At 38.7% G+C, this 27796-nt stretch overlaps 1 protein-coding gene across 1 annotated transcript; it reads left to right on the forward strand.

Moving 5' to 3' along the window:
* sult4a1 (sulfotransferase family 4A, member 1) lies at positions 1-27796 on the forward strand. Its single transcript, XM_084710884.1, has 7 exons — positions 1-313; positions 9163-9293; positions 12769-12849; positions 13335-13461; positions 13563-13657; positions 18830-18968; positions 26824-27796. Exons 1-7 carry the CDS (start codon positions 145-147, stop codon positions 26934-26936), a joined length of 855 nt encoding a protein of 284 aa, XP_084567010.1. The 5' UTR covers positions 1-144; the 3' UTR covers positions 26937-27796.

Raw genomic sequence — 27796 nt, forward strand, 5'->3', positions numbered from 1 at the left:
CCGGAGCGTGTCAGAGCAGCCTCACCACCGCCACCACCACCACCATCATCATCCTCCTCATCATCTCTGACTCCATTAAGAAAGCAACCTGTTCACCTGGGTGTGCTCGTTTTCTTTCTCCTGCGCTGGCGGCTCGTTTCGAGGATGGCCGAGAGCGAGGCAGACACGCCGAGCACGCCGATTGAGTTTGAGAGCAAATACTTCGAGTTTGATGGAGTGCGGCTGCCGCCCTTCTGCAGAGGGAAGATGGAGGAGATCGCCAACTTCTCCCTCAGAAGTAGCGACATATGGATCGTCACCTACCCGAAGTCAGGTAAACAACCTCTGCGTCAGCTCCTGCGCACTGCTCTCTGGATGCGTCCCCAGGTTTGTGCTGCTTTGCTGCAGCGGTGCCTGGCTGCAGGATTCCCCTGTGATTATTAAAGTTTCATCATAAATAACACACAGGAGCTCCATCAAGCAGAGGCTTCATTTTACGTAACAGGCACAGGTCAGAGTGATCATTAAAGTTGCAGATCAGGGCGTGTGGGTGGCTCACTCTTATCAAACACATCTGATATGTTTATATCGCGCTGCTGCAGCAGAACTGCACTTTACAGGCCTCTATCAAGCTTTAAAAAGCACTCCCACTGTGCATTTCATAATCGCATGTCAGCATAGTGAATCAGAATGAATCGATCATGCCTGGCTGTATCAGTTATCAGACACAAGTTGGTGTTTACATCCAGAGTGTGGTGGCGCAGCGCTGCTGCAGGCCGGCTGCAGGCTGCAGGCTGCCTGCCTGCCTGCCTGCGCGGTGCCCTGCTGAGCGCTGGGTGGGTCCGGTCATGTGACGGCTGGTGGGCAGCTCGAGCTCTCAGTCAGTGCACGCAGACGGGAGTTTGATTACTGTCGTGGGAATTATTGTTCTGGGTCAGTGTCTGTGCATCATAGGAACACATCTCCTAATGGAGGAAAGTCAGCTGTGCACAGTTAGTGATCATCAAAAGAATTAATTGAGGTGTAGATTTAACTGATGACATTTCTCATAATGGGAGTCTAATCAATTAAAGCTTGTACATCTGAATATTTGATAAGATATACAAAACTCATTCTTGAAACAAAAACAGACAAAATACATTTTTGAGGATCAAACTCTTGGATATTAAACCTTATAACAGTCCAACCTACCAGTGACTTTTTTTTTTAAATTAAATGTGGATGTCAGCTCTGTCAGATTTTCCATCTGACTGTGTTGACATCTTACAGAGTTGACAGAATCTTATTTTTTTTTTTTCATTTCACAGCATAGTCACAGCGAGTAGCCATTTTATTTTTTAAAGTGTCTCAGAGTTCTCTTAATGTTAATCAAAATACACATTTTTAAACCATAATTCTTATTTAGGTTCGATTTAGAAGGACTACAGAGTTGACATGTTATGGTTGAAACACATCTGATAGAAATATTATTTAATTAATTTGTTGAAAAACCTTTACCAGTGCTTGAGCAGTATTCCTGCCCTTTATTTAACCAGGAAGTGAGACAGGGGTCCTTAGGGTAAAACTAACCCATCTTATGCCTGATTAAATCATATTTTTGCAAAAATCTGACAAAGTTGACAGACACAAATTTAAATTCCTTAAATAATGAATTTAGTCATTGATGATGATCTAAAACTTGTTGGTTTAAATTCTGAAGGTTTTCAACACATTTTTAAGTTGAAAATGTGAATTCTTGTCTGGGTCAGTGGGGAGCAAGTTTAGAAATTTTACAAATCAAAACATTTCATATATCATATATATATTCATATATATAAATCCTTAAAGAATTTTTAAAAAATCACCAAAAATGAATTAGAGTGTCTTCATTTTCAAAAATGGGTGACATTCTAAAACTCACATCTATGTTTCCCAAACTGTATTCTCACTAACACTTGAAATAATTTGAGAAAAAGCAAAGTGCAACAGTAACATCACTATGAGATGGGTGTAGAGAATCTATTCCTGACTAGTCAGTTCCAAAATATTGATAAGCTCCTGGACAAACAATACTGCCATCAGCATTCATGTAATGTTACATAAACAGCAGACAGGGCAAAAAGTGTGGGCTCACTTTACTACATTTGTTGAAAATATAGCTATAATAACTCAGGAAACAATTTAACATATTATTTCTGAAAAATAATCATATTAAAGTAATTGTTAAATCTTTTCACATCATTTCATATCATGTTATTTTATGCTCCAAATTATGGCGAGTAGTATTAATAAAAGTATCAATGAGTATCTGGATCGATAAGGAGCATCAGTATTGATATCTGTATCAATAAAATCCTAATGTTACCCATCCCTAAATATACTGTATATTCATTAAGACAGTAAATACATCAGTTTGATGGTTGATGTACCACAGAGGTCAGGACTGCAGTGTTGTTTCAACAAGGCAAGGGTGGATATTTCATATCACAGTTGGTGGGGACAATAAACACGTCCCAGACATGTCCCAGACATGTCCCAGCTGGAGCTGCAAGGCTGTGCTGCTGCCAGAGGAGTGCTGACTGAGATTATCACACTAAATTTAACTAATTACAATGTCCCTACATGTCCCCCCTGTCCCTACAAAGCCCTTGCAACAAGTTCACATTGGTGTAAGAAGACTAAATCTTATCATTGTAACATTGTTTTTACAGTTTATATCTTTAAATTTGACTCTTCTCAAGCAAAACATATTGCATATAATATTAGGATAGCATAATATTGTAAAATGCTTTAGTATTGACACATAATTTAAACTATAAATAACAGGGATATAAAATTATCATCTTTTTGTGGCCCCTGGTTCTTGTGTGTCTGATATTCACCTCTGTTCATTCATGAAATGTCACTTGCTTAAAGATGACATTTCAACAAGTAACAAGTCTGTCCTGAAAAGAAAAATAGTATAAAGACCTGATCACACCAGAAAGTGGGGCAGTGGAATTTATTAGACGCTTAGTGACATAGTGACTATAGAACAAATCACTGTGACATTGTGCTAATAACAGCCTCTGAGTCACCTCTGCATAGACAACTGACAGTTGATTTGAATTGCAGAGAAACGTAGGTCATCTTGTCATATTCAGCTGTAACTGTAACATTAAAGTATGTATCTGACGCGCTGTGCTTATTTCATGCACTGTGTTGCTTTGCTAGCATTGAGTGTTGTCATAATGCCATATAAAAGCATAAAAAATGCATTTTAGACAGATGTATACACATTTGAAATACTACCATGAAAAAAGAAAACATTTAACATATTGATGTACATGCATAGGGGTTTTCAACCAATGTGTCATTGCTGTAGGCCTCGCTGGTGAGCTAATTGCTAACTTGTTAGCTTGCTGAGCCAGCGCTGATCAGAAACAATAGCTCAATTTCCTCTCTATTTTTTTGTTTACTCTGCACTCCACCCTCTCCCAGATCTTTTATTCACCATATCATTTCATTCAATGAAAAGTTATTGAAAAGAGAAAATAAAGCTCTTAAAGTTGCCAAGTTTGGCAATGGTCAGTTGGTAAACTTGTTGGCTTATTAGCTTAGCTTGGTCACTAACAAGACAAGGGCTTTTCACATGGCATATTCTTAGCCCAGGGATATCTTTAGAGTTGACCCTGGGTTAACTTAGCTCTGTTTCACATACGCATTGTTAGCCCAAGGTTAAGCTAAGCCCAGGGCTATATGACTCACAATGCACTTCTACTAGCTCTGGGTTAAATGTCGGTTGGTGCATCAACTGATGTGAACATTTTAGGATGTTCCGCAACAACTCCTTTGAGCTTTTAGCCCTGTTTCACACTGGTGGCTTTTAGCTCTGGGTTTGGTCAATTTTCACAGGATAATCCTGCAAATTTGGAGGTACTCCTGCTCCAGAGCAGCACCAGCACACCTTATGCTAAAGTCAGGGTTAGTCCACAGTGTATCAGGATTGAGTGAATGCTTTCTAAACCTGGGGCTAACGGCTCCCTTAGCCCGGGACTAAGTGCAGTGTGAAAAGCCCTTATGTTAGCATAGCTTATTCTCAAAACATATTGTACCCTTGACTCCTCTCTCGTAACTGTCTGCAAAGCCCTGCTTATTTGTGAATCAGCTAATACTCTGAGACAGGAAGGTTAAATAAAAGAAAATGGTACAACACAGCTAATAAGCTACAATAGCTTCCTCCATTTTTGGATCTCTGGCTCTGTGCCCCCCAAGTCAGCACTGTCAGAATATATTGCTCTTGGTCAATAAGGTGAATTTGTGGGCAAGTTGAACTTGACATGTAAAAACTGTGCAGACTTCAACCCTGTGAGCAGATCCACCTATTGTGGCATTCCATTGAAATGAATGGTATTTGGCACTGTTACAATTTCTGGTATGACTAACTTTAGTAAACAATATTTAAAGTTATGTTAATAATGCCAGAAGCATGAAAATAAAGAGGTCTGACAAAAAGCATGTAGGGTAATACTTACTGGGTTCAGTTGCATGAATGCATTGTATATTTGTATGCAGATGCTGGTGAGCGGATCTCAGAGTGTTGCTGCATCATCCTGCAGTACACATGCTGTTACATGATACTGTGAGAGAAAGCAGGAGAGCCACACTCTCCCATGTGTAACAGACCGTGCTGCTTCCTATTTAGGTTTTTGCCCTGCAAGCATAGAATTGTGCTGCATCCTCCAGTTCCATCCAGTGAGGCCTGTACTAACTGCACACGGTCATGATTAATTTAGACTCTCCTGAAAGTCTCCGCATTTCATGCAGCTGGGATTCTCTAAATCATATCATAACAGACATTTCTGCAAACCCAGGATCACTTTTGTTGCTTTTCTACAATATCAGTGCATGTCAGCTAGAGTATGGTGATGGGTCGGGAAAGACTGTGGATATTGTATGTAAACTATGGTATGTTTTAGGGTTAGGAACTAAAACACTTGGATGAGCTTATGTGATGAATATGTATAATGTGAAAGGTGTCACTTCTTTTGACAATTTGATAATTATCACCACCGTTGTTTTGATTTTACAGCCCGCAAGTCTTAGGCAGCTGTTTACAATTAAAAAGCTCTATAAACACTACCTGCTCAGCACCAATCAGAAGACAGTCAGCAAATAGTTTGTGAACATAGCGAGTAAAAGAAGCAGATAGTTAGTAGAGACCAAAAACGGAGCTAAGTACTTGTTGGACTTTAATTCACTGGATAGCGAGAAACACTACTATAAATAATACTATATATAAAGTATAATAAATACTAATGTCCTCCATGTCTGCTCCGTTTGCAAATTAGCCCTTATTTGCTAACAAGTTCGCTAAATTAACATAGGTGATAATATCAGTGTTGTGTCTCCAACTTGTTTCAATTGGCCCAAAGTGGCAAAAAAAAGTACAATTTAATGTTGTATTGTTTGTGAATGATTCGTTCAAAAGAACAAATCTTTTGGGTGAACGAACTGAAGTGAATCTTTTCCTGAAACAATCTGTTTATTTCTCAGTCAGTTCAGCTGAGCTCTCAGTCAGTTATGAGCAGACTTGCAGGGAGGAATGGGATGTCAGCAAATACACAGCTGATTTGGGTTGCTAACATTTAGCTGCAATGATTCAGATGACTGAGCCCTGAGATAGTGTCGTTTGTGTGTCGGTTCATGTTACTTAAATACTGTTGGGGGACCCTGGCTCCAGCACGTCACTGAGCTATTTTTTACGTATAATGATTGGTGGATAACTGAGCATTTTTGCTCCCTGCAGTTTAGAATTTTATCTAACATGGCTGGATACCTTCTGCAGTCAACTTTGCAGGGAATTATGCAAGGTGTTTGGAACACACTCTAAATTTTATCAGGTGAATACCCTGCAAATCCTGGTTATCTTCATGTTTGGCATTGAAATGACGGCTGCAGATGGAGATAAATGTGTCCTGTGCTGAAAAGCTCGCGAAAGACACATAGCTGCAAAGAAGGCAGTTTGTCTTCATTTATCAAAGTGACACTGTGGAATAAAAACAAGGTAAAATTCATTCACATCCAAACAACTCTGCTGTTCCTTGTGCACGTTAGCTCTGTCTCTCCCTTGTTTCCCTCCCCTGCTCTGTGTTGCTCTATCTGTTAGTCTACTGCAGAGGGAGAGGAAGCACATGGCAGGCCACATGGTTGGGATGCCGCAGAGCTGCGATGCTATTGGTTCATGCGTGACAGTCTTGGTCAATAGGATCTGCAAGATTCTAGGTGGACCTTGGGGGAGGATGAGAGCGTTAATCTGCTCTGCCGTTTATGATGGCAGTGCATTATGACTGTTTTGACATTAGCCATACGCTCAGTCGTGTCTCCCTGCAGGTGGTACACCTCTGCACTGCACCACACACACACACATAAATCACAGAAGGCAGCACTGGCACAGAGGAGAGAGTCTCCTCTGTTCTGGCTGCCTGCTGTGCACTGATGTGAAATTAAAATTAAACAGGCACTCTACCGATTTTAGAATACAAGTCAAAATCACTTTACTAGTCACAGGGAGTCCAACTCAGCCTCTGTAGGAGCTTTATGAAGCTTGAGAAAATAACCCTGATGATGTCATTAGGGTGATACTACCAGCAAACAAACTCTGGAAAAGACATGGATGTATACCAGGCAAGGAGAGTCAAATGAAAGCTATTAAACTGCATTGTAGGAAGTGTAGGATCCGTCGCTTTTGGAGCTTGTAGAGACCACAATTTAATCTCTGCTGCATCAATTCTGACCATTTAATCTGTCTCTCGCAATTCCAGTAAGTTGCTGCACTGTAAAAATCATACAGGAATCAACTCATATTTTTTCACTTACTTAAGGTAAATATATAAGCTTTTTTTTCAAGTTAATTACCCTCACCAGGTGTAAGATTATGCAACCGTTTGCGTGTGTGTGAGTAAGTGCATGTGTGAGTGATCACCAGACCTGCAGCTTGTCTGCAGCTAATCTTGAATACGACTGAATCAGTCAGACTGTTTTTTTGTGTGTGTGCACATGATTGTATGCTGAAGGACCTCTGGGATTCAAGATCTTTGAAAAAAATTTCACAACTCTTTTTATGGCCCTAATTCTATTTTCTAACTGCTTTCTTTTATATGACCATTGACAGCTGATGTCTCACTTTTCCTTACTGGCCACAAGGGGCCACAAGGGATCAACAACTGTTGTTTGAAAACTTGTTACAGCTCGGGATAACATATGTGTGTGTGTGTGTGTGTGTGTGTTTTTTTTTTTTGGGGGGCGGGGGGGTCATGTTACTGTTGGCAGAACTTGGTGGCATTGCAGTAGGTGTTTCACCATCTGTTCTGCACTCTACTGATTGACCTCCTCTAGTTAAACTTAAAATGTCTCATGAGCTGAATAAATGAATGTACTGTACAGGGTTTCATTTACTCAATTACATGCTGTTTGACAAGCTGTAAGTTCAACTTAACATTTTCAGCTCATCGATCATGTTTTCTCAAGTACAACTGAATTAATATCAAGTATATTTGACCACAAATTTGTTTTGAATCATTACAAAAGTAACTCAACTTATTTTTCAGATGGAGTCTAAATTTAAGGCAGCCAGGACACTTTTTAGAGTTAAAACAAATACTTCTTGTTTTTATTTATTTTTTTTTTACAGTGTGAAATGCCCCCCTAAACAATAAGATGACACAGTCAACTGCAGCAGCATGTAGCAAATACAGTGGAAACTGTTTGTGGTGTTCATAGTAACAGCAATCAACAGCTAATGGATTAAAAAGCTTGGGAAAGAATCGTTCCTAGAATTCCCCCAAAAAGACTCCAAATGTTGACCTACTTATCTTTTATTTCTGTCACCAGTCAAAAGCAAAAGAAAAAAATCTGCCAGAATAAAGGAAAAAAGTCCAAAATTCTTAAAAATATCATAAGGAAACTTTTGCGAATGAATAATAATAAAAAACAACCAACACTTGGCCCCTGAGTATGGGGCTGTAGAATATGCTGCTTTTGCAGGCCTAACCTGCACTCGAGAAAGGAGCCTCGTACATCACAAACCACAGTCAATCAATTAAAGTTAAAATAAATCAACCAACAAATGCAATATTTACATATAGAAACATTTCTGTTCACATCAACACGTCACTCCGTCTAGGCTAACACCGTAATATCATGACTGCAAACTTATGGTACATCCTGCCCCCACACCCTTTAAATCACTTTGGACTGACCCTCCTCTGGTATGAGAGTCCGACCAGGAAACTCTGCATAAAGGCGACAACTAAAGGATGAAAACGGATGAAACATTTGGTAACACCAGAATATCTCTGTGGATTATGAGTTAAACTGTGTGTTTCCTGCTGTTATTTTTTTTTTTACAACTAGTTGTGACTGCTGTTAATATGTATGGCAAGCTGATTGATTTACCTGTTAGCTAATGCTAGCTTAGCATGCTAATGCTAATCTGAAAGGGATGGTTGTTTTTTGTTTTTTTTTTAAGTGTGGTTGTATGAGGTATTAACCATAGTGGATGGTGATCAACATGCCCCCCAGTTTGGAAAAGCAGCAGGCGTACTGGTGTAGGAAGCTAAGCAATGTAGTGCTGTGGACAGGGTCAGCATCAGTTAGCATCATGTTAGCATCAGTATGCGTTTAAGTGTACGTTATATTTAGAAGATTTCCACTGCTTTACCTTGCCGTCAGACAGCCTTTGGTGATGGGAAATTATGGTTATATAAGTAAAATATCACTCTCACCAAACCAACCAAACTCCATTGGCAAAATCAGTCATTTTACCTCACAGAACACGGGAGTTGCTGGTCCACTGCTGCCTTGATCTGTTAGTTTGTGTTATTGTGTGACTTCGATGACTCCAAACTAACCATTTTAAACACCAAAGTTCAAGACAAGACAGTGGCAGACAAGAAACTGTGAGGTGAAATTACTTATTTTGGCAATAGAGTCTGGTAGCTTTGGAAAGAGCGATATCTGGCTTACATAACAGCAGCCTCCCTTTAGAAAAGACTTCTTGATAGCAAGGTAAATCTGTAAAAATATTCTTTTTAGTGTATACTTAAACTCATATGGATTTTGTTTAGTTGGCTAAGATTTGTTTTCCCGCTGACCCTGTGCTGTTGTTCTTCCTGGTGTCCCAAAGTCCTGATTGTCCTCTCGTTGTCTCCTCTCTCTTTGCAGGGACCAGTCTACTTCAGGAGATTGTGTATCTCGTGAGTCAGGGAGCAGACCCAGATGAGATCGGCCTTATGAACATCGATGAACAGCTGCCTGTCTTAGAGTACCCCCAACCTGGTCTGGACATCATACAGGTAACATAGCTGAAATCACATCAGCGTTTATTCAGATCATTAGCTGAATTAATCATGTGGGGACTGCAGGACTTCAGGCCTGAGGGGGGCTTTAAATTACGATTTGCCAGCTGGCAGAATAATGACTCTGCATTGTTGTGGGTGTGCCTTTTGCTGGTTGCAGCATTACAACAACCCAACACCTTGTTTAGAGGTGAAACATGAGATGTTGCTGGTAGCTGCCTCAGTATTTTACACCACCACAATCAAAACAAGGCTAGTAATCACAGACTGTCTGTCAGTTAGCCTGGTGAGAACATAAGAACAACTTGTAACACTTTATTTGAAGGGGTGTGCATAAAACTAACATGACACCATCATAAACATGACATGGCACCTGTCATGAACATGAAGCCTGAGTATTGTTTATGACTTTTGTCATTAAGTTTCATGTGGTCAGTTATGTCATTTTGAATGCGGCGTTGACAGTATTTGAGATGTCTTTGTTATGACAGATATAAACTAATCTGACAGTGTAATGAAGCTTCATGGCATCTTTATGACAAGTCCAACTTTTACCACTATAGTTGAGGTTAAGGAAAATATTCATGACACAATTATAATGGTCTTATGGCAGCCAATGTCAAAACATGACATCTGTCATAAAAATGATGGAGTACTTATGAATGTTTATGACTGTTAAGGGTCATTTGGTCAATTTTGCATTTTTAATGCTAAGTTGACATTGTTTGAGAGGTCTTTTTTATGACATCTTGTAATGATACTTCTAAAATAGTATGACAGTGTAATAAAACTTAATGCCATGACAAATCCTAATTTTACCACTGAGGCTAAGGAAAATATTCATGACATAATTGTAATGGTCTCATGACACCCAGTGTCAAAACCAACCACATGACACTTGTTATGAACATAAAGGAGCCCTTATAAATGTTTATGGCTGTTGTCACTGAGTGTCATTTGGTCAATTATGTCATGTTTAATACTAAGTTGCCATTGTTTGATAAGACAATTTGTAATACAATTATAACGGTCTCATGACAGCCAGTGTCAAAATCAATCACGTGACACCTGTTATAAACATGAAAGAGTTCTTATAAATGTTGAGGTCAAGGAAAATATTCTTGACACAGTTATGGTTGACATCTAAATTAACATTGTTTGCGAAGTCTTTGTTATGACAACTTGACATTAATCAAGAGACCCATGTCCTTGTTACGACAGCTTGACATCAACCAAGACAACATAATCTGCCAATGATTTTGTAATGGCAACTCATAAACATTAACATTACATTATTACATTATATCATATGTGGTTGGCTTTGACATTGACTGTCAAGAGACCATTCCATGAATATTTTATTTGACTTCAACTACAGTGACACAAGTTGGACTTATCTTAATGATATCATAAAGTTTTATTACACTATGAAATTGTTTTATAACTGCCATAACAAGTTGTCACAACAAACATTGTCACCTTCGCATTAAAAATGACCAAAATGACCAAATGATGTTGACTCTTTTAAAAAAAACATGTCAGGTGTCATGTCATGTTCATGACAATGTCATTTCTGTCTTATGCACACACACACACACACACACACACACACACACACACACACACACACACACACACACACACACACACACAGCAAAGTATTCAAACAAAAGTTGTAGATGTATAGGTTTGTCTCTAGTCTACTCTGAAGCAGGAACAAAGGTGATTGGCTACCCCAGTCTATTCCTGAATCGTGTTGCAGTGCAAACCCAGCAAAAATAACGTGTGTCAACTTTTTTGGTACATTATATAGTGTTTTTTCTTAAATGCTTCCACACTGGCAGTGGATGAGTCACATCACTGTCCATGATGTAATGTGTGAAAGAATCAAGAAGACCTTGAGACCCTGAGGTGGTAGTTCTGATCCTTAAAGATCATTCATACTGGGAACTGCGAGAACAGTTGTATAATGTGTTCTGTGGTTCTGGACAAAGTCTTCCAAAGTCTGAAAACTACTGATGGTGTCATTAGCTTTTTTTATAACACAAAGCCACAAAGTGACTGACAGAAGTTTGAAAGATACCAGCAGGGAATGTAGGCCAAGCACAAAATCTTCTGTCTCTTTTCAATATTTCAACTTTTTTTTCCCACAGCATTTCCACTCAGGTTATTTTATGCACAAGCTGAAAATGTGCAAGAAAAGAGGTAGATGAAATGCATATAGCTTGTACTTTTCAGCAAGCTGCCTGCACCTGAAACTTGAATGTGTTTAAATGAGAAAAGACTAGCTGTGATGACCAGTGTTCACATTCTGGTTTATATTCTGTTCATCTTATTATCAGACTAAATGCACCTTTTATACTGAAGTAGTTTCAGATGAAACAAATTGTTCAAACAAAAAAGAAATATACCACCATATATACAGCAGTTTTTGTGACTAGCTGGAACTTAAGCATCAACATAGCATGTTGTATAATAGAAAACAATGAACACAAATGCAGATATAACCCATTCTTGAAAATTTGTACAAATCAGGTCCCACCAATAAATTAATAAAGAAATTAATTAATTAAAAATTATTTATAACACCCCTCTAGTCCCAGTTTTTGGATGAGAATGTATTCCTTAAAGATTTACATATATATATATATATATAACTGTGTGTGTGTGTGTGTGTGTGTGTGTGTGTGTGTCAAATATATGCCATTTATAAAATGTTTTGATTTCCTTTAAAAAAAAAATATTTCTAAACTTGCTCTGTGCCAGAAAATAGCCTTGTCACAGACAAGAATTTACAACTTCAAACTATTTAACAATGTGTTAAAAGCCTTCATAATCTAAAACTAGCAATACCTGCTGATAACGTAGGGGTAAAAATGTGCTATTATAATCATCTTTGTTTAAAATTTCCATCACATTTTTACAAAAACATGATTTCATCAGGCATAAAAAGGATTACATATACCCTAAGGACCCCTGTCTCACTTCCTAGTTTAAATAAAGGCGGCAATACTGCTCAAGCACTGGAAAACCTTTTGTTTTCTGACAAATTCATTCATTAATATTTCTATCAGATGTGTCTCTACCATAACATGTCAACTCTGTAGCCCTTCTAAATCAAAGCTAAAGAAGAATTATGGTTTAAAAATCTGTTTTTTGATTAACATTAAGAGAACTCTGAGACACTTTAAAAAATAAAATGACTGCTCACTACAACTATTCTGTCAAATAAAAAAAAGATAACATTTTATCAACTCTATAAGATGTTAACACTTAAACCTTGGAACAGGCCAACCTCCCTAGTGATTTAATGGCCAAGAGTTTGATCTTTTTAAATATTTTTCCCAGCATAATTGAATGAAATCAAAATACGATTTGGTCCCAGTTCTTCAGAATAAGTGAACTATTTGTATAAGGCAGATTCAGAGCCAGCTTTAACAGTTAAGTAATGACTTCTTTTGTGTTTCTACAGGAGCTGACGTCCCCTCGTCTGATCAAAAGCCATCTTCCCTATCGATTCCTCCCCACAGCCATGCACAAAGGAGAGGCCAAGGTCAGTCCGCTGCGATTGGATGGTACATAATGACTTTTCATTGCATTAAGGAATTTGTGCCTCTTTGGTTCTGTTAAAATAGTCCCTTGTGTGAAAGCTGTCAATCAAACCCTGATGTGGACCAAACAAATGAACCTTGCTGCTTGATAAGGAGGGACTTGGTTTGCTTCTGAGCCGACTCCATGCGGTCTGCTTGTGGTCTTGAATCAAACAAACCAACCACAGAATTTTACTAAAGCAAATATCTGATTTTAGCATGATGGCAGTCACCAAACTGTCCACTCAATAAGTTACCTGTCAATCTGTGAAACTTCCTGTTACCTCCTCTTGGACCAGAACTAATATGCAACCATGTATAATTTCTTCCCTTTGGTGTGGATCAAATGAACCCAGCTACAGATGTGAATGCACCCTTAAACAGCATTACATGGAACTAGCTCTATATGTATCTGACTGTAGTGAATAGTGTTGTGGTTGTCTTCCAGGTGATCTACATGGCTCGTAACCCTAAGGACCTGGTGGTGTCCTACTACCAGTTCCACCGCTCTCTCAGGACCATGAGCTACCGGGGAACCTTCCAGGAGTTCTGCCGGCGCTTCATGAATGACAAGCGTGAGTAAAAAGATTACTGGAGGACGGGGACACTCTCACCTTCACCTTCCACCTGGTTTAAGTCAGTGAACTCCTGTTCTCATCCTCTCCCTGTCTCATAGTGGGATATGGTTCCTGGTTTGAACACGTTCAGGAATTTTGGGAACATCGTATGGACTCGAATGTCCTCTTCTTGAAATATGAAGACATGTACAAGGTAACACCTTCTCTGTCTCTTGTGCTTTTTGTTATCCTTGCCAGGTGTAAGTGGTCACTTGCATGTGTGCATGCAGCTTGTCCAGAGCTAATCTCAAATACTACTTGTCCAATCAGCCTAATTTGTTTTGTGCACATTCATGACTGTATGCTGAAGGACCTCTGTGATTCAGAATCTTTGAAAAATCTTGAAAACCCTTTTCAATACCCCCAGTGCCAGCAACATGGCCATGCCCATTATGTTTTCAGGTTATCCCATTCTTGTGGACACAGTATCTCGCCTTGAAGGAATTTCTTCAAACCTGTTACAAATGTTCACCTGGACTCAGAGATGAACTGATTAGATTTTCGTGGTCAAAGGCCACAGAGACCTCACTAAAGAGACCTCACTAAACACATTTTTGGCCTTAACTCAATAATTAATAAAACTAATTCTAAACAAAATTTCCCACTAGAATGAAATTATGAGGTTGATGACATTTTATATCCAAAAGGTCCCCTCTGTGAAAATAGTCTCTAAGTGAAGCCAACATGTTTCGCACTGGAAATTATTCACTGGAATCACACATGTAGAGAGAACTTACATTTTGACAAAAAAAAAATAAAATAAAAAAATAAATACAGTTAGAAATACCTTTGTTTTTTAGATTCTTTCAAAGTTACAGGTCAGTTTACTGGTAAGTTCCATATTAAATTCCTTCAGTCTTCGCTACAGACATTATATGAGTGTGGACAGACATGGATGTAAACTGTAAGTTGACTGGTTGGTGGAGACAAGCAACTGTGAGACAGTAATTCTGCTGCTGACTGTTGTAATTTATATGAGCATTGCCAGCTGACTTCTCACTCTCCTTAACCAGCTACTGGGGGGCACAACTGATCAACAACTGCTTCAGTTTGAATTTTTCTTTCAGAGCGGGGCAACGCATTTTGGAGTCATGCTCATGTTTTCAGAAATTCAAATCTGTGCTGGTGGCATCTGGCAGTTGTGGTGACACTGCAGTAAGTGCTTCACCATCTTTTGCCTGGTGGGGGTCTGCACTCTACTGAATGACTGACCTCTTCTAGTTTTAGCCTTTGCCTGCTAGGTCTTACCAGAACAGTAGCTCCAAATCACAACCCACAACTTTGGCCTCCGTGAAGATTTGACTCCTCCCCTTGCTTGGTGTCATTTAGACCAAACTAATTTTGCAATAATAAATGTGCAACATCTGTGTAGACTCTGAAAATAAATGGCTGGGTTTAGGAAAAAATCATGGTTTGAGTTTAGAGAAGTACTCTACATGGCTTATATAATTTCACATAAGCAACATAAGTATGTAAATTACATTCATACAAATGTAAGTTACATAACTTATGTAATGTCTTATAAGAAGTCAACGTTGACTTTTGGTTTCATGTGGACATGAACCCCGGTCTCCTGGTTGAAAGTTATGTGTTTGTTTGTTCCAGTCATCCACCCCACCTCCTCCATACACAGACTTTCTCACTCTTTATACTATGTCAACTGATTTGGATGGCACATTATGTGGGCTTTTATACCAGGGACCCGAGCATCCGAGCACGCTTGACCAGTTTGTTTGATAAGTATAAACACTGCATACCATGCTGGGGCACGGTTCATTGATCCGTGCCCGAGTCTGCTTGACAAGGTGGTCTGGAGTACGATTTGTGTGTGCTCAATCAGAGTCTGCGTTGGGTGTGAAAGTAGGTGGACCAAATTGTGGAAGTGGGCCCATCTCGTCCTCTGAGCCACGTGGCGTAGGAAAATGCAGGAAGGCAGGCGAGAGGGACGTCGTTGACAATGTCTCCAAAACATTGACAACAGCAGACATAATACGAACGTCAGCTCTGTTTTATGACGTCTAAGATCTTGCAATTGGCTCACTGTTTTATGGCCATGACATAAACAAATGTTGCCTCGTTGATGACGCAGGCGTCTTCTTCTTCAAATTGTGTTTATTGCCAGATGGCAAACCAAGTAGGTGCATACTGTGATGGGCACACAACAACGTTACTAGTGTGAATGCTGACTGGCAGGGTAGAGGAGGAGGAGGAGGAGGAGGCAATCACACTCCGGCACTGTACAAATCAATTGTACCTATTGTGAAAACGCCCTAAAACATAATGTACCTGCAGGTGTACCTACAGCATCATATTCATTTCATGCATAGGAGCGCTGAGTTTGACATGTTGGGAGTGAACCTAAAAAACCTTCAATCTCAAAGTTGGACTGAGTATTTTCCATGTATAATTTCATAAAATTCCCAATTTACATTCCCCTCACTGACAAAAAAAACTTTAAAAAAATTAAACCTAAATTTTGGCAGGTAGTCTATATGGGCAATGTCAGCAAACTTCTCCAGCATGGCTTCTGTACAGTTAAATCTTTATTGTGTGTACATGTGTGTGTAGCTCTACACACACTTCCTACACTTCCATTGACATATATTTGTGAACAAATAGAGTTATCCAATAGTTGTGAGGTCTGGCGACGGCATTATTAAACTGTTGTCCTGTTCACATGTCAAACTTTGCTCAATTCAAAGGCCTGAACTGAGTGATTCAAGTTCACTCTGAGGTCCGTAAAAATACAGAGAAGAAAATACCCAACAATTAACAGGACAAAGAATGAAATGAATTAAGAATAAATAATAATAAAACATATGAAAAATGTTAGTAGTGGGAAAATACTATGGCAAAGTAAATAAAAGAAAAAGAGGTTATGAGAAGTCTGAAGCCCATGTGAAGTACATATTTCACTCTCAATAAAAAAAAGCCCAATTTTTGAAAAAACAAACAAAAAAAACACAAAACTTAATTTATATCAGCAAGCATAGAAAAAATTCACGAGCACTTTGACACTGGGGGGAGCATGTTAGATCTACACAGGCCTCTATTAACTGTTTATTAAATAAATCTCCAACTATTTTTTTTTAATAACCAGTTAACCTGTTTGAGTTAATTTTCTAAGTTCTAAGTTTCTTTGATCCTCTCTGACATTAACTGAATATCTTTAGGTTGTGTGTAAAATAAGACATTTGAGGACGTCTTCTTCGGCTTTGGGAAACACTGATTAACATTTTTCACTGTTAGTTGCTGCCCTAATGCCGACAAAAAAACATCCACGTAAAGAAAACTTCTCTTTCCAACCTTTTAACACATTTCCTAATTCCATCCACGTCACCATCAGTTTCCCACTGCTGTAACCCACTGTACCCGTCAACTTGAACCTCTTCACCTCTTTTCTTATGACGTGGCAGACATCTGTATCCTATCTGTGTCTTCTACAGAACATTTTTGTGTAAAAATCAAAGGAGAAGAACATAATATGGCAAAGCAATATTTGCCCTTTGCTTTGTCAAAGAGCCTTTTTTACATTATCTGCTCTTATCATGTTTATGAGGGAGCCACTCACACGAGATAGGCTTTTCTGAGAAAAGATTTCTGAGAACTGAGGGGACAAGACACAATCTGTTTGACAATTTCACAGTGTTTGGTATACCATATAAAAACATGACATCATTTCAGTGTATGTAAAAGAAAAAAATAATCCAGTCTTTACCAAATGCCATGTGAAATATATCTGAGATTCCTTTTTTTCTGTGTATTCTGGGGGCCTTTTCTCCTGGTGTACGCAGGTACATACAGACACTGGGGATCTTTTCAAATTCCCACTTATGAACTTTTATCAATCTGCATGAAAATCTGTCCGCTTATTAGAAATGAATGGGACTGTTTTTGAACCATTAGACAAAACATGAAGAAATGAAAGAAAAGTAAGTTTAGAGTTAAATTCAATATTTTTGCTCATCTCTGAGTGAAGTGTAAGAGGATAAGCCAACACACCAGATACTCAGAAGTCATCCTTAAGAATCTGTTTGGAAAATGAAAAACACTTGGCAGGTGATTGGTTGAACCAGCTGTCTATCACATCTAACACAGGCTAGCTTCAACCAATCAGATCAAACTCTTACTGGAGCAGGTCGGGAGAAGAACGAAAACATCTTTTCCATGAGAAAATAAAATAAAAATATTTTTCTGAAGTTATGGTGGAGCCGAAACTAGAGCTAAAAAGAACAGAGACATAGCATGTTCAGGGAACTCCTTGTTTTTTTTGATGGGTATTATTTAGTCCCGGCAGTAAAATTTTACGTTAAAATTTGTTTCAGAAATATTTACACAGTGTTAATAAAAATCTCGACATAAAAATACTACATAATGTGATTTAATTACATTTATGAAGCATTATATTGATGCAAACAGCAATTTTGTTCATGTCCCACAACTGTGGTCTGAATATTCATATGGTACATCATAAAACATAAAACCGAAAGAGAAGTATTAAATTAGAATGACAGGCAAGTTGTCTGTCACTATATCATCATTGCCTTGGTTACAGAGACTCGGACTGCGGGTGTTTGTGTCTCAAAGGGAACCCCTGATTTGCGAAACTAGTGCAAGATTTGCTCGTGTTTCTGCATTGTGACAATATCATGGTTTGGGTTAAAATGGTCACTCACGTGAGTTCTTTCCAAGCAAGGTTTCCCTTATTTTCCACAATTATGGGTGCAACCCTAGTTTGGTTTTAGTCTGTTCTAAGCTATTGTCGAAACATGGCGGTTCAATATGGCACCCTCCGTGGAAGAGGAGCTGCTCTTTCTGTAGATATAATGGGCTCATTCTCTTCAAAACTCTTACACACTGGACCTTTGAAGTACTGCTACCTAACAGAACTGTGAACTGTGTCAGTAATCTCTAACTGAACCTGCCCTGAACACACATGCAATCATAAGCAAACATGCATGTGTGTGTGTAACCCAGAGCTGTAAACTGATAACCTACATGTTTGAACATATATGTAACATACACACACAGCTGTACATTGTAGTTTTACAACATATGTCATATGTATGCAGTCAGTGCTTCTCACCTTTATGGCAGGTAGATTGTGTGAGAAACAGGGAACAGTGTGTTCACTGCTGTGGGTGGATGCTGTTTGGGGAAACTGAATTGATGCCTTGATATTATGTAAGGATTTAAGAGGGAGGCAGTTATCTCTACATTAGTCTTATGATTATTGTTTTCATATATTGTATGTCTTATTTTTAAAAGCATCATTTTTCTTATGTCACCATCTTCTCCCCTCCTCCTCATCTCCTCCTGTCTCCAGGATCTGGGGACATTGGTGGAGCAGTTAGCTCGGTTCCTGGGCGTTTCCTGTGACAAGGCTCAGCTGGAGGGCATGGTGGAGAGCTGCAACCAGCTTATCGAGCAGTGCTGCAACTCGGAGGCGCTGTCCATCTGTAGGGGTGAGTGGGAGAGGACGAACACAGCGCTGTTCAGTTCCTCTCATCTGCTAGCTTGACTTTCTGGCTCCCCGACGTCCAAATGAAGACGTGTGGGTGAGAGAAAGGGCCTTTGTTGTAGCTGATGCTGGCACTCAGCATCTCCAAAGCATGAGATGCGCCACATTCCTTAAAAGCATTTTGCATCACACTCTCACTACATCTGACATGTTCTCTTCTGTTTCTGCTCCTTCCCTTTATGATTTTATTGTCCCATGATCTAGCTTGATTTTTCCCCATTTTTCCCCATTTAGTAAAAGCATCTTGGAGTGCACCTTTATAACTATTAAAATGACAATTTTAGCACAACTACACAGCTAGATGAGGAGGATAAGAGAACATTAATGTGGTTAACGTTCCAATTTTAGAGCCATTTAGTCTGGTCTGATTCATATCGGTGATCTAATGATATCGACTGAGCCTCCACAGCTCCTCTTACAGAGCTATTTAAAGACCAGGGAGCCAGAGACAACATAAATCCAGCCCGTCCTCACCAGAAAAATGTCTGTGTAGGTTGTCTGTACAAGCAGTTTATTACAAGCGATATTTATGTTTATTGTTTGGCAGCGACCTCTGGTGGTCGTAGTAAATATGATGGGAAAAGTACAGAGAGCTGCAGGAATAAGTCCCAAACATAGATAATACTATAATTAGTGGACAGAGTGTTTGTGACATCAGCCACAAGCTTCCGAAGAGCTTTCAAGTTCTGGTGGCTCCAGACATCGCCATCTTGGCAGTGGCTGACTCAGCTAACTCACGGATAATCCAAAAATGGGTTCTGGGCAACCAGAATTGTTTTTTGTACCAGGCTGTAAACATGTTTATTTCCATCTATGGCTCTTGATTTACTTATGGAGCCAGCTTTAAGTGGTGACTCAAGGAACTGCAGCATTTAGTGCGTTGGTTTCATTTTTCAGCCCCAGAGGTTAAAGCTTGGTCCTCAAACCCAAAGTCAAAGGGTTTTTTGAATGGGTTTTTGGTTAGATGTCTGAAATAAGGCCTGTGGTTGTTCTACAACATAAAATAGGTCAGTAAATGTCCCACTTGTGAATCTTGAAGCTTTTATTGTCTTTAAAAAAGCAGTTGCTGACAAGTGGCTCAATGAGGCTACAGAGGTTGTCGCCATGCCGAATACTAGTCACTTAGTCATGGTGATGCTAAGGTCATGTGACCATGGTGTAGTTTGTGAATAGCCTTTATACATGAGTTTTTTTTTACTTCTGACAATTGCATCTACACTTAAAAAATCATAAAAGTGGTGCTCCTTTGTGATGATTATCTTGCTGAACAAAACGTGTCAGTATCAGAAACTTTTGTTTGTCGCAGAGCTTATTTTCTACACTGATCCAAAATCTTATTGAAAAATCCCTTTGGCTTTTTGTTTGGGGAACCAGAGCGATGCTGATTTAGCCTAGATTAATTACATTATCCCTGCAGCACTCAATAAAGAGCAAGGAAGTCCAAACAGAAGACTTTTACCGAGGAGGCCGAGGGTTCATGTCCCATATTAAACCAAAAGTTTTAAGTTACTTACATTACATATGTACCTTACGTAATGTGATTTATAATATGAGTCATGATGTGAACTATGTAACATAATGTAGCATAGCATACTGTAGCATAACATAGCGTAATGTAACATAACGTAACATAACACAAGGTAAGATAAGGTACGTACAGTGATATAACTTAACGCAACGTAATGTAACTTACTTATTAATACAACCCAAACCATGATTGTTTCCTACATCTAAACAAGCAGTTTTGGTGCGTAAACCTAACCAACCTGCAATCATTTCACAATGTCAACCAAATATTTAACATCTAACATCACGTGACTTACGTAATGTACTTGAAATCCAGTACACCTGTCGCTGCCAATACTTTTGAATAGTCATATATGTCATACTGGGAGTCGAATCGACATATTCTGTTGGTTGTGTATGAGGACCTGTTGAATAAATCACATGCAGAGATATTTCAACACTCTTTTCTGCGCCCACAGAGCCAGCAGCAGAAAAGTTTGGTTTTTGATGGTCACAAACTGAACTGAACTGAAAGGATATTAACAACTACAAAAGACAGTCTGAAAAATGTCAGGCAGGGTGAAATCTACACCTCAGAGAGTCTCATTCAAAACCAAACATTTCAAGTTTAACCAAACTTGTAATGACTGTCAGGGTATTGTACTGACTGTACAATACATAGCTTCTTTAATTTTGGAATCTGCTAGAAAGCTTTAGGGATCAAACAATTTGTGGACAGGGTTTATCTATGGCTAGAAATCTGTAATGAGGAGTCTGAGTGTGGGATTTAAAGAGTCAGAGCAAGCAAACAATTCAACATATACTGAGAAAGATAAGTGAATAAATATTTGCTTAAACTGAGTAGCTTTTTCAAAGAAATTACTCTGGAAAACACCTCAACTCAACACAACCAAACTAAGGCAGAACTTTTCAGGAAACCTTCCAGGAAATCATTAGGAAGCTGACAAACCTTTAAATTCGAGGTTTATCAGGTTGTTCTACATGGTTCTAATATGGATCAGTGGGTTTGTATGGGGAGTAAACAGTAGGTGACCGGCCTGTAGTGAACAGTGTGAAGGCTTTAAGTAGGACAGGACAGTGTATGGAAGTTCTACCTGTTACGTAATGTACATACTGCTCATCTGATATAACATAAATACATTCATGCCTCACCCATTACCTCATACCGTACACACTGTAATGAGATTATAATTAGATCAGGATTAGACGGACACCTGGCCTAGTGGGAATTTTAACTAACACACACACACACACACACACACACACACACACACACACACACACACACACACACACACACACACACACACACACACAGCAGATTCCTGGAAGCAGGACAGTTACATATGAGGCACTATTTACACATCAAACCTTTACAGTTTAACTTTCTTTAAAGTTTAAACCACCATTGATCCTGGCATACCTTACATGGTTTAGTTACAGTAACAGTCCAAGAAATACTAACATACATCTGTCTGAGAGCTGTTGTACATTTTGAATGGTAGGTTTCTTTATGCAGAAGATTATTTATTATCATTATTTATTGTTAAATAAGTAATTTAATAATCAGATGAAAATGTAACACTAATTTAACCAATAATTTGCAGGACAAGAGAGAAAATGAACAATACTCATTAATGTCATTTCATCATTATGTTCATGATAATTGAGTTTTATAATAATAATAATACTAATAATAATGACAATAAACTTAATTTATATATAATTTTCTTTAACAAAGTTACAAAGTGCTTCACAGAAGAAAACAGCACAGATAAACACAGATGAAAAAAAAAAAAACAACAGATAAAGATGAGCCCACATAAAAGCAACACTATCCTATGAAAAGGTTTTAAGAGAGCATTTTAAAGATGTTCATGATGTAGCATGTATGATTTCAATAGGGAGACTGTTCCACAGTCTGGAGGCTCAAACCGCAAAGATCACTGTTGGTCACGAGACAGAAGTCTGCAAAGCAACCAGCAGCGCTGCCACCACTGATCTCCACCCAGACACACAGGGAGTCAATGAGTCTTCTATTATTGTCATGAAATGTGACATTACTTTAAGAAATAAAATACATGTTTGGGAAATGTCGATTTTGAAGTAGAAATATCTATAATGAAATAAACACGACATCTAATAAAATTCTGTTACTATGAAAATAAATAATGAAATAGCATTTTATGATAATACATTTTAAAGGAGAATTCTGTAATATATTTACTGTAATAAATCATGAAATAGCCATGATATGTCATCAGAGATTAAAAAACTCTGACAGCAGTGCTACAGCCAAGGTGTCCGCCTCTGAAATTTCTCTTCAGAGTAACTGTTTTTCTTTGCCTGTTTCACTTTAATTAGAGCTAAAATTATTGCAGAATGTTTGTCAAATGAGTAAGTGTCTGTTTATGAGTCATAAGAAATAATTAATAATCTTGTAGAAGCAGTAGATGTTTATAACGGTTAAATTGAGCAAAATGTTAATGGAGTTTGGCAGGCAGTGGGACAGACAGCCCCTCCAGCTCCAGAGTGTGTTATTTCAGAGCAGTGGGCTTTTGTTTTCAGGATAACAGGCTGAACTTTACACTGACAGACGACTGACAGAGTTATAAACAGCTGATCAATTTACAGTTACTCTTGTTCTAGTCAAATTATAATGTTGCACTTGTCATGTGCTCCTGCAGCCTGCCTGAGCTTCCTTGAGTCAGTATACACAGTCTACACATAGACTGTATATTAAAAAGGTTCCACTCACTATCTGGACTTATTTAGGTACTCATTTTTGGATGTGCAATTGTTACATATTGCTCCTTTAATAATTTCTTGACTTGATTTATATCTTTAACACAGTTAATTCATATGATTATTTATTTCATAATTTGACACACGTACATTGTTTATTTCATATTGATCAGGGATCCATAATAAGTCATTGGCTCTTCAAGTTGTGTATATGGATGAGTGTTTTCTCAAACTCAGTTTTGAGATATTGAGATATTATAGCACCACTGTGTGGCTACATGTTGCATCTACACCAAAGATTGCATTTCAGTGTACGACAGTCTACTTTAACTAAAGACTGTGTAGGGTATGATTTTTGTTTTGATTGAACCCTACATATAGACATTTTTACATGTATTCCTTTAACTGATAATTATCCAGTTTGGTTTATGTTACCGTTCCTGTTTTTGATTTGATGTTATGGTTTCTGTCATTTTCTGTTATCCCATCATTTTTGTTTCTTTTAGTGCATGGAAGTCTGGTGTCTGGTCTGCTATAGGCTAAACACACAGCTGACAGTCAGTCAGATGTGTCACACACACCACAGCAGGTGAGTCACCGCCACGTCAGGCTGCATTCACTCTGCAGCTGAAACATGTCCAATCAAATGTGACGTTTTCAGTGCAGATAAACAGCGTCCATCAGAATCTGTCACATGAATCATCAGAAATCATGTGGGTTTCACATTCATGCATTCATCATGTCATAACTCCTGAGCAGAGCCTCATACAGACCAGCACAGTGCTGATACAGAACTAAAAGCCCTCAAGCCAACAGCAAAGACTTTAAAACGGCAGCTTGACAACATCTCGTGCTTCTATTTGGATCTATTTATTGCACAGGAACAGAAAATAGGACATGACTAAATTAATTAAATTAGATTAGGCAATTAGTCATCTACAGCCCCAATTCCAAAAAAGTTGGGATGTTGTGTAAAAATAAAATAATAAATAAAATAAAATAAAAACAGAAGGCAATGATTTGAAATGATTTTCAACTTGTATTCAACTGGAGACAAAATATTTAATGTTCAAACTGATTTTTTTTTTTTTTTTTTGTAAATATACAGTCATTCTGAATTTGATGCCTGCAACATCTATCAAAATACAGCAGCAACAAAAGACTGTGAACTGTTTGGAACACTCCACAGGTAAACAGGTTCTTTGGTAACATTTGACAGTATCATGACTGGACATTAAAGGGGCGTCCTCAAAAGGCTCAGTCCTTCACAAGCATGGATGGAGTGAGGTTCGCCACTTTGTGAAAAATTATCTGGGCAGTCCAACAGTTTAAGAACATTTCTCAACTGCAGGAATTTAGAGATTTCACTATCTAGAATCCATAATATCATGAAAAGATTCAGAGAATCCAGAGAAATCTCTGCACATAAAAGGGCAAGCCTGAAAACCAACATTAAATGTCTGTGACCTTTGACCCCTCAGGCAGCACTGCATTAAAAACTGCATTAAAAACCCACATTATTGTATAAAGGATACTACATGGGCTGAGAAACACTTTAGAAAACAGTTGTCAGGAAACACAGTTTGTCTCTGCATCTACAAATGCAAGTTAAGACTCTACCATGCAAAGACAAAGACATATATCAACAACATCCAGAAACACTGCAGACTTCTCTGAGCCTGAGATCATCTGAGATAGGTAGGTAGTAAAAGAGTTCAGGTACTAGACTGACCTGCCTGCAGTCCAGACCTGTCTCCCATTGAAAATGTGTGGTGCATTATGAAGCACAAAATACAGCAACAGAGACCCTGGACTGTTGAGCACCTGAAGTCATATATCAAGTAAGAATGAGAAAGAATTTCACTTTAAAAACTTCAACAATTAGTGTCCTCAGTTCTCAAACACTGACGTTGCGTTTTTGTCATGGTTTGGGATTCTGGTTGGTTGTTTCCTGTTTTATTTTGATAGTTTCTGTTCCTCCCTCATGTGTTTTGGTTTTACTTCCTGTCTTTGTCTGTGTTCCCTCCCTTTGTGATCTCTGATTGTTTTCACCTGTTCCTGATTGCCCTCACCTGTGTCTTGTTTTCCTTCCCCTTCCTAGTGTATTTAATCCTGTGTCTTGTCCTCTTCCTTTGTCGGTTCATTGTTTCTCTCACTTGCTCGCTTGTCCTGGTCTCCGTGCTTTCCAGTGTTCCCTAGTGTTGTCTTGTTTATGGATTTTTTGGGTTTTTTCTCCTAGCCTGTTTTTTGGGATTCACCTGCCTCGTTTCTTGTAAGTTTTGTTGACCCTTGTGTGGATTAAATATACCTTTTGAACTGCTCTCCTCTGCCTCCTGCATTGCCTGCGTTTGGGTCCTCCACTTTGTCAGCCGTAACAGTTTTGTTAAAAACTGTAATGTATCACAGTGGTAAACATACTGCTGTCCCAACTTTTATGGAATGTGTTGCAGGCATCTAATTCAGAATGATTGTATATTTACAAAATAAATAAATAAATAAAATAAAATAATAATAATAAAGTGTATCAGTTTGATTCTGTTTGGAATTGGGGTTGAAATAATATGTTTAGTTTTACTTGAATTTGAAGGGAATAATACGTGTTTGCAGTATCTTGATAGCAGGAATCAGCAATGAATCTACAAACTATCTGTAGATGACTGTGAGATGTGTTCGAAAGCTTGAGAAAAAGCTCAAAATACTACTTCGGAGGTCATGAATGAACTGAACACACTGACTACCAGTGTTTCGATGTCAAAGTTTCCATCTTCACTTTCAGTTTCTGTACCAGTGACAGTGTCCTGTTCTTGTACTGTAAAAGAGGGTTGTTCCAATACTGATACCAGTATTGGAATGCCTCCAATAATAGTGCCCAAAATACTTGATCAGGTATTGACAAGTACATGGAAAGTTTGTGTCAGAGCATCTCTACTGTTAAGACACTGGTACCACTGGTTTTGATATTTAAGACATGGATGGAAATTCTCATGAATGATGAATAGTTAAGACATGTAGGTTCATATTTGATAGGAATTCATTTAGCATGGGTTGAAATGAAACCAGATGTAGATACACAGTAGATGAACCTGCTATGGGGCTGCAGGGAAAAAATGAATGACTCCCACTGTGTCCGTCCATACAAATCTTAGCACCATTAACTTGAGATAGTTAGCCTGGAACTTGTAATTCTGTAATTCTGTGGTCCTGGAGCAGCTGACTGGTTGGTAATCCAGTTTTGCTTAACACAAATCAGTCAGTCAGCAGCTGTTGAAGCAGTTTCAGACACAGGACACTCTCTGTGTGAGTTGTTCTGAATAATTTTTAGGTAGACGTCCAGGACTATACCTTATTTTTTTATAATGTTATGTACAGAGACTAAACAGTTACCACCATGAGCAAGCACTTGGCAACAGCAGTGAGGAAAACTTCTCTAAATGGCAGAAACCTTGAGCAGAACCAGGTTGTGTTGAGAGCTATGTGAACATTTTTATTAATATGTAAATCCTTCCCCCTGTGTATCCTGACTGCAGGTCGTGTGGGTCTGTGGAAGGACGTCTTCACAGTGTCCATGAACGACAAGTTCGACACAGTGTACAGACAGAAGATGGGCAAGTCCGACCTGACCTTTGACTTCTGCCTGTGAGGAGCGCCCTACCCCCTGTATCGCCTCCCTACTCTCCACTCCACTGATCTACTTCAGTACAGTCAACAAGTGCACACCTCCTGCCAAAAACCCACGCTCCTACATCTCCATCCAGTCAATCAGTCTGACGTTTAATGATACAGTCCGACAGTGGGGTTACACTACAAGACTTTTCCCAGAATGCAGTCTATCTTAATTCAACAAATCATCAATAGTCCCACCATTATGGATTGATCAAAATTAATCCAGATTTATTGGGAAGTTATTGAAACTCTCAATCAATAGTTAAACCAAACCTCCCTCAACCCCTACCTCCACAGTATGTTCCCACTGCTGTGTGTAAATGTGTATATACTAACCAGGGTTCGACCGATATAGGTTTTTTAGGAGCCAATACCAATACTTTTGAGTCAAAGTATGGGTCATCAATTATTGTAGATATTTGTGACTGAAATACACAGAAAATCACCACCAGTTTGTAGGTGTTGTCTGATCACATTTGAAGGCCAACGTGTGTGTATCTGTTCCAAATTCCAAAACGCCAAGACAAAAAACCTGCTGTTATCAGGTTGAGGCTTGAAAGTTGTCGAGGTTCGCCTCAAAACACACAAAAAATGACAAAGTAGTTGTGTGAAGATTGAGAAACAAGAGCTTTAGAGAAGTTCAAGTTCAGTTTCCCATCTTCTGACCAGTCATGCCTGAAGAGGGTCTGGTTGTTCGATTGTCAGTTTTAGAAAGTTACAAAACTTTTTGTACGCAGCCAGGCCAATACTAGTCTCCCGCTAACAGACAATTGGATATCTCACTGATGGCAAGGATGGTCACTGACAAGTCGACGCCCCTTACATTTTCTCAAGGAC

This window comes from Lutjanus erythropterus, chromosome 22, assembly GCF_056507025.1.
Source record: "Lutjanus erythropterus isolate fLutEry1 chromosome 22, fLutEry1.hap2, whole genome shotgun sequence".
Classification (NCBI taxonomy): domain Eukaryota; kingdom Metazoa; phylum Chordata; class Actinopteri; order Lutjaniformes; family Lutjanidae; genus Lutjanus; species Lutjanus erythropterus.

Coding starts and splice junctions, on each gene's coding strand:
- sult4a1 (XM_084710884.1), top strand. CDS start 145: ATGGCCGAGAGCGAGGCAGACACGCCGAGCACGCCGATTGAGTTTGAG. Junction 9,294..12,768: donor CTGGTCTGGACATCATACAG/GTAACATAGCTG, acceptor GTGTTTCTACAG/GAGCTGACGTCCCCTCGTCT. Junction 12,850..13,334: donor TGCACAAAGGAGAGGCCAAG/GTCAGTCCGCTG, acceptor GTTGTCTTCCAG/GTGATCTACATGGCTCGTAA.